At 31.6% G+C, this 8,364-nt stretch overlaps 2 protein-coding genes across 3 annotated transcripts in view; both read right to left on the bottom strand.

The window, feature by feature from the left end:
* Positions 1–3,767, bottom strand: part of LOC111699724 (BAG family molecular chaperone regulator 1) — a 5,983-nt gene extending 2,216 nt beyond the window's left edge. Inside the window, exons 1-5 of one of the 2 annotated variants that reach the window (XM_023470455.1) lie at positions 3,668–3,767; positions 2,597–2,706; positions 2,012–2,071; positions 776–814; positions 420–461 (exon numbers count right to left, since the gene is read on the bottom strand). In XM_023470455.1, the coding sequence (XP_023326223.1) occupies positions 420–461; positions 776–814; positions 2,012–2,071; positions 2,597–2,706; positions 3,668–3,737 (321 nt within the window). In that variant the 5' untranslated portion in view covers positions 3,738–3,767. The remainder of the gene's footprint in view (positions 1–419; positions 462–775; positions 815–2,011; positions 2,072–2,596; positions 2,707–3,667) is intronic. The other variant, XM_023470456.1, reaches the window with a different exon arrangement.
* Positions 3,768–3,819: 52 nt separating this feature from the next.
* Positions 3,820–8,364, bottom strand: part of LOC111699723 (polypyrimidine tract-binding protein 2) — a gene marked incomplete in the record, with an annotated part of 6,926 nt that continues 2,381 nt past the window's right edge. The window contains 2 exon segments of the mRNA XM_023470454.1: positions 3,820–4,088; positions 7,413–7,473. Of these exon segments, the coding sequence (XP_023326222.1) occupies positions 4,020–4,088; positions 7,413–7,473 (130 nt within the window).

The following is an 8,364-nucleotide window of genomic DNA, read 5'->3' as shown; positions in this document are numbered from 1 at the left end:
TATGCATAAAGCCATAGTTAAAACATTTTCATTTTTGGAGGTCATTTAGGTCATTAGAGGTCGAAAGAGGTCATTAGAAGGTCAAACACTGAATTTGTTGCTGCTACTGTATTCCCTGGGTTCCTAGCTTTCGTTTGATATGCATAAAGCCATAGTTGAAATATTTTCTATTTGTGGAGGTCATTAAAATTCAATTTGATTTTATTTTAGGAATTTCGATCACTTATTAGGCGTGCACCTAAAAAAATTGGAAGATTTGTACCAAAAATGGAGGAGGGGCCCCCCCCCCCCTTACTTCAAATGTGCCAACTCCACCATTCCCTTTTAAGAAGAACCCAAAGTTTGAACAAAAGTTTTTAGTCGTCAATCTTCACTGAAGTCTCATCTTTTGAGGTTATCCCTTTACTCAATATGCATACCTCATCTAGTAACTTTATATATTTCGTCTCTACCAATAATGCCTGAACACCATCATCAAATATTAAAAATGGATTTAACAAAAATAAGGTCATGAAGTAATAAGTCAATGATAGTTTTAAGGAAAAAAGTAATTTTGGATTTAAGAATGTAATTTTTTGAGTGGGGAGGGGAAAGACAACAAATATTTTTAAGTATGTATATTGAATAGCCAATTGTTCCCTATTGTTTCCTATACTAAAACGAGATGAAATAAATAGAATGGCAGGGAAAGCCAAAAATCATGCGCAAAACGTCACAAAAACATCTAACAGAAAGGATGTTCAATATTATCCGACTGAAGTATTAATTGATGTTCCTTAGTTTCTAGATTTAAAATATCCTTGTATGATGGTTCCTGTATTCATTAGAAACAGGATATATATTGAGAGTAAGAAACAGGATACAGATTGGGAGTAAGAAACAGGATACAGATTGGGAGTAAGAAACAGGATTGAGATTAGGAGTAAGAAACAGGATATAGATTGAGAGTAAGAAACAGGATACAGATTGGGAGTAAGAAACAGAAAACAGATTTGGAGTAAGAAACAGAATACAGATTGGGAGTAAGAAACAGAATACAGATTGGGAGTAAACAGGATTGAGATTAGGAGTAAGAAGCAGGATATAGATTGAGAGTAAGAAACAGGATACAGATTGGGAGTAAGAAACAGAAAACAGATTGGGAGTAAGAAACAGAAAACAGATTGGGAGTAAGAAATAGGATACAGATTGAGAATAAGAAACAGAATACAGATTGGGAGTAAGAGACAGGATTGAGATTAGGAGTAAGAAACAGGATTGAGATTAAGAGTAAGAAACACGATAAAGATTGGGAGTAAGAAATAGGATACAGATTGGGAACAAGAAACAGGATACAGATTGGAAGTCAGAAAAAAGGATTAAGATTAGCTGTAAGAAACAGGATAAAGATTAGGAGTATGAGACAGATTACAGATTGTGAGTAGGAAACAGAATAAGGTTTGTGAATAAGAAACAGAAGCAAAATTGTGAGTAAGAAACAGAGAATAGATTTAGAATTAGAAACAGAACAAAGATTAGGAGTAAGAAAATGAGGCTAGATTGAAAGAAAAAAAAAGAAAAAAAATGCAAGTAAGAAAATGAGGGTGGGGAGTGAGAAACAGATAAAAAAATATTTGCACAAGCAATAGGAATAAGAATAGGAATAAAATAAAAGGAAATCAGGAAGATAAACTTATTAAACGATGAGAACCCATTTTCAGGATAAAAGGAAATATTTGAAGTAAGTGAAAAAATCAGGAACGGACAGCTGGTATCGACTAAATAGAGAAAAATTAAGCAGGAAAAGTAGCAAGAAATGTGCATGACTAGGAACATATCTATGGATAGAAACAGTAAAATAAGGATTAACGAGAAAATAATGCACACAGAAACAGCCACAGGAATATCTTATAGATAAATCGGCCAAATAAGAGAAGAACAAAAAACAACACAAATATATGAATAGAAATAAACAAAAATGAAGAAATGGACATCATTTGATTAATTGATTGAATGATTGATAAACGAATTCCTGCGCCGGATCATATTTCTTCCCCAGCAGCATGATTTTGCTTCCGCTACAGATACCAGACTAAAATAAGAAAATGAGAGGTCGTCTTCTTGAGATACGATTGTTACACCTTTGTAGAACATTGTGACACAAGATGCGACAAAATCTGCTCCATATGGCCGTTTACTCTACTCTTAATTACTCGTAAATACAATGATATGCATTATTTGCTTCAGAAATATTGGAGAAATTATCAGAATTAAATACTTCAAGCTAGAAAAACAACGTTATCTTCCCCACTGTTGATCAGATTAATATTTCAAGGGTACACAGTTGTGAATTGAGCATGCCCTTCTCTAAGTGGAGGGTCCCTTAAAAAATTTACAAAATAGGATACCAAGTAAAGACCAAAGGCAACATAATAATTCTCATAATTTTCTTTGTCCTTGAAAAACTTATTTGAAAGATAAAACTCTAAGGGACTATAAACGTATTTTCAAGTGAGCCTCTATTTATAGAGTTCTTTGTCTGATTCACAAAATTAACCTTGTCTAGTGTACATACCTGTACAGTGTACAAACCTGAGAATTACAATGAAAGCCTTACCTGAGAAATAGTTTGTGTCGAGTCCTTGGAAATCTGCTTCCCATTGAAAATTATTCTCATGGATTTTATTGGAACCCCAGTCTCAGAGTTGAGTTTAGTAAATAGTTCGTCTATTTACACAGGAGTCAGCATAAAAAGGTTTATAACAGTACATTGTACAATTTATTTTAAAACAATTAGTTACAACATTAAATACACTAAGTTTTAACACAAGAAGAATGTAATTCTAACCTAACAATTGTCAAATTTCCATAATAGTTCGTTAACAAGATCAAATCCTACCTCCACTTTATACTTGTACATTTAAACAGTTTGGTTTGAATCTTCATAAACAATCTTAAATAATAATAATTATCTTAAAACATTCTTTAAAAAGTGAAATTTGACAATTATTTTTTGCAAATCGTGATCTAAGTTCCTTTCCTTTTCTCAATCTAATGACCTTTAAAAAAATGTTTTTTGTTAATTTTCTTATGATTTTTAGACATTTCTTTTTGTTTGCCATTAATTTTGATGGTTTTAGAACTGACGAGGGTCAACCCTAACAACAAAAATAATCAGAAAATGTGTTATCATCACCCATTTTATTCAATGTATCATTAACAAAAAAAACTAAAAAATAGGAAGACAACTTTTAGACTCAAGTATTGATTTTAAATAAATAGACCAATGAAGATTTTGAATATGCATTACGGCTTTTGTAAACAGACCCATTTCACTTCATGATTTTTGAACAACTATATAATTAACTTGTAAAAACCATTAGATACAGATGCTGTGTGTGAAAAAGGTAAAAAATGACACAAATGTCGATTTTTTTTTATATTTTCCAGACAAGAATTGCACAACTTTTCCGTTAATTTGCCTTTTTTCTCCAAACTTCAGCAAACAAAACGATAGCAATAAAAATTAGTGATAATTTGACAGTTCCACTTTTAATTTTCTATTCGAAGCATAAATTATCAATAAATGAAAATTGTTAATGAATATTCACAATTAGGTACTTGCTCTTCATATCTACCACATGATCATTTTTTAAATTTTGTTTAAAATTGATGCCGATTTTCCTCCCTGTCGTGGCATCTTGCGTTAGGTTAACGTTGTATGATTTCCCATTATGCTTTACAACAACATCCACCATTTTATCTGAAAAATCAACATTTCAAAAATTTCTGAAAATACACTATTTTCCAAGAAATCCAAAAATCATTATTCAAAAAACAAAAAAGAACATAATTTTATTTGTAATTTATGTCATACAATCACAAAAAAGAAAAGGCGACCATTAATAATAATAAGGGATTGTACAATAACAAGGACATAACACGAGGTTTTAAGGTGTAACAATTTAATGCGATAATATTAAACTTTAAGACCCAATCCGTTCAAACTTTAGTTCGCAGCAATCTTGTTGTTCTTGTCTTTACTCTTGATGAACACTCTTGTTGGCAGTCTTACTGAACGAGACACACAAACCGTTAGTGTTCTTAAACTGAAAAAATTAAAATTAAAACATACTTTTATAAACATTTTTAGATCAGAAATATTTAGTGTGAAACCCCGTGAAGACATTATTGTTAGAAATGCTTTGTTCGAAATTACAAGTTTGACGACGACAAGAAATATTTGTGTAACTTTTCAATCGGAAAACTTAATAAATAATTTCATAAAAAGTGCATCTGCATACAGGGTTACCCACAAAGAAAAATATTCAGAGACGACTGTACGGAATTTATACGGACTGCTTCTTTATATTCACGATTCTCTGACACTACAAAATTGTTTCTTTATTTAAAGCAGAATACTTAATTTGATCTCGTCCTCATCATATAAGTTTCAGGTCGTCTTTAAAGTCTCATCCTTTGTGGTTAACTCTGTACGTTAAAAAATACAAATCTCGTAAAGAAGGATTGAGATTTATAATGTAACCAGTTTCTGAACACTCATTCTCCTAATACGTCTCAGTTAAATATAAACAATGAATTTTCCCCATCGTTAGTTCGGTCCTCATTGAAAAGTCAAAATTTTCATTTGAATAAAACAATATCTTAATTAAAAAGGTGGTACTGGAAAATACTTATACATGCAATTTTGAAATTTGATCGATGATGGCAATACAGTTGGACTTTAAGTTTGCACTAAAATTGGTGCAAATTTAAAATGTTCTTTCTTTACTTCCTTTAATAATGTTTTTTTTGTCATGTCCTTTACACTAAAAACGGATTAAAACTAAGTCACACTTGACATCAATGACCTAATATATAATTACTTTTATATCTCCATGCCAACTTTTTTACTTGATATGCCAGCGTTAGGCTTAGATCCCCCTTAGGGGGGATCGTGATGGCAAACCCCTGCTAGGCTAGGGAGCTGCTGGACAATCCCTAGCTTCTTGATTTGAAATATTTAATCTAATTGAAACTTAAAATTATTCTATTACAAACAAGATACAAAAGTACGGATTTATAAATATCAACAAAAGTTTTTTCCCCCTCGCAGTTCCTACGTCGGCATGGAATCCCAAGATGTATTCTTTGTCTTGTTTGTATTTAATGTACAGGGTTACCCACACAGGATGAGACTTAATTGGCTGACGACCTGTTTAAATATAGCGCCCTAGAGGTAAAATGACATATTAAGTTGCAAGTTTGCAGGAAACTATGAACCAAAGAAACAAATTCTGTACAATCGTCTCTGAAGTCTCATTCTTTGTGGGTAACCCTGTATATTGAATAACATTAAGTATGCATTATTTTGTATTTATATAGAGTGGTTTGTTAAACAGGCGTGAATATGGCTGACGTTTTGATGGAAACCTTTCAATTCACAATATAAATACTTTATATGCTAGTATATACAGGGTGTCCGCCTAAAAGATAACAACTCAAAACTAGTTTTAGAAGATAAAAAGCTAGTTAACAATAGAAGTAAAAATTAAAAAGAATTCACGACTTTTAACCCTATCTCTGCTGGGGTACTTGAAAACCAGGGGGGGTCAAATTGATCCCCCCCCTCTAAATCCCATGTTTGATGTCCAAATATGACAAATGATACATCATTGGAAAGCTCTTGTGCTCTACTTTTAGAATCTGCAAAAAAATTTGCAAATTTGCAGAAATAGAATTTTTTAACACAACAAATTGAAAATAATACCCCTTTTGTTATCAAATAGTTTTCAAAAGTCAAAGAAAATCAAAATGTTGTCCTTCTATTGTCATGTTATACTAAGACACTCTGTTCATACGAGACATACCAAGAAGAAAAAAACAATATAAGCATTGAGAACAATGAAAACGATATAAAAACAAATATGAATATTCAGAAAACCTAAGTCTTAACTTTTGGGTTGTGAATCTAAGGATCGAGCATTCATCTCCGTCTCATGAAGATTATCAAAATAAAAAAAATTAAAATATTACCCCTGCCCTACCAACAACATCATACCCCTGCCCTACCAACAACATTATACCCCTGCCCTACCAACAACATTATACCCCTGCCCTACCAACAACATTATACCCCTGCCCTACCAACAACATTATACCCCTGCCCTACCAACAACATTATACCCCTGCCCTACCAACAACATTATACCCCTGCCCTACCAACAACATTATACCCCTGCCCTACCAACAACATTATACCCCTGCCCTACCAACAACATTATACCCCTGCCCTACCAACAACATTATACCCCTGCCCTACCAACAACATTATACCCCTGCCCTACCAACAACATTATACCCCTTTCCTACCAACAACATTATACCCCTGTCCTACCAACAACATTATACCCCTGCCCTACAAACAACATTATATCCCTTCCTTACCAAGAATATTATAACCCTGCTCTACTAGGAAAATTAAAACCCTGCTCTACTAAGAATATTATACCCCTGCCCTTCCAAGAACATTATACCCCTGCCCTTACAAGAATATTATAACCCTGCTCTACTAAGAGCATTATACCCCTGCTCAACCAAGAATATTATACCCCTGCTCTACCAGGAGTATTATACCCCTGCTCTACCAGGAGTATTATAACACTGCTCTACAAAGAATATTATACCCCTGATCTACCAAGAATATTATACCCCTGCTCTTCCAAGAATATAATACACCTCTATTATTATGTTCTCTGAAGAATTATTGTTTATTGTTTTATTGGTTCTGACGAGATTACAAATTATACCCTTAGGACGATCAGAGCTTTTCAGATAAAAGAATAGATGGATAAATAGATTGAGTAAATAGATAGACATGGATTAATAGTTAGATATATCACGTACCTCTGCTTCTTTAGTAAAAGTAAATTCAACATATATGAAGCATAAAGTCTGACCACGTCAACGTCATGCTAGGTACAGTACAAACTAGGACCGGAAGGTTGACCCGGCTCGGAAATTCAAATGTACTACGGCTGGACGTGATATATCTATTTTATATCAATAGATTTACATGGCTCATGGATCTCAGGAAAAGGACTTGAACCCCCCCCCCCACCCCCCACCCCAGATAAAGAACACAGATCCAAATAAATGGATAGATAACTAGATGCACCGATTTTCAATATAATCATAACTAAAAGAAACCCGTCGTTCAATGACATAGATATTTTCTATTCAATAAATAGTTAGTTACACTTACATAGGTAATTAGATAGACAAACAAAAGAAGTCAGGGATAAAAGGAATAAATCAAAAATACAAAAATCTGCGAACATTTAATTACAAAACACACTTTGTAGACAAACAGACAGATAGATAGATATATAAACTAAATATACTAAATATGAAAAGAAAGATAAGATGGCTACCTTTAAATCGTCAGGAGCATAATTATGCATTGCTGCCAAGGCCATCAACGCTTCATCCGCTCTAAAATGTAAATTTTTATCTGAATATTCTAAAATGTATGTTTCTATCTGAATATTCTAAAATGTATGTTTTTATCTTAACATTCTAAAATGTATGATTCTATCCGAATATTCTAAAATGTATGTTTTATCTGAATCTTCTAAAATGTATGTTTCTATCTGAACCTTCTAAAATGTAAATTTTTATCTGATTATTCTAAAATGTATGTTTTTATCTGAATATTCTAAAATGTATGTTTTTATCTGAATATTCTAAAATGTATGTTTTTATCTGATTATTCTAAAATGTATTTTTTATCTGATTATTCTAAAATGTAGTTTTTATCTGATTATTCTAAAAAGTATGTTTTTATATGATTATCCTTAAATGTATGTTTTTATCTGAATCTTCTAAAATGTATGTTTTTATATGATTATCCTAAAATGTAAATTTTTATCTGAATATTCTTAAATGCATGTTTTTGTATGATTATTCTAAAATGTATGTTTCTATCTGAAAATTCTAAAATGTATGTTATATCTGAATCTTCTAAAATGTATGTTTTTATCCGAATATTCTAAAATGTATGTTTTTATCTGAACCTTCTAAAATGTATTTTTTTATTTGAACCTTCTAAAATGTATGTTTTTATCTGATTATTCTAAAATGTATGTTTTATCTGATTATTCTAAAATGAATGTTTTTATCCGATTATTCTAAAATATATGTTTCTATCTGAACCTTCTAAAATGTAAAGTTTTATCTGAATATTCTAAAATGTATGTTTTATCTGATTATTCTAAAATGTATGTTTTATCTGATTATTCTAAAATGTATGTTTTTATCCGATTATTCTAAAATATATGTTTCTATCTGAACCTTCTAAAATGTAAATTTTTATCTGAATATTCT

Source organism: Eurytemora carolleeae, unplaced genomic scaffold, assembly GCF_000591075.1.
Source record: "Eurytemora carolleeae unplaced genomic scaffold, Eaff_2.0 scaffold262, whole genome shotgun sequence".
NCBI lineage: Eukaryota > Metazoa > Arthropoda > Copepoda > Calanoida > Temoridae > Eurytemora > Eurytemora carolleeae.
This window is presented reverse-complemented; position numbering and strand designations above follow the sequence as displayed.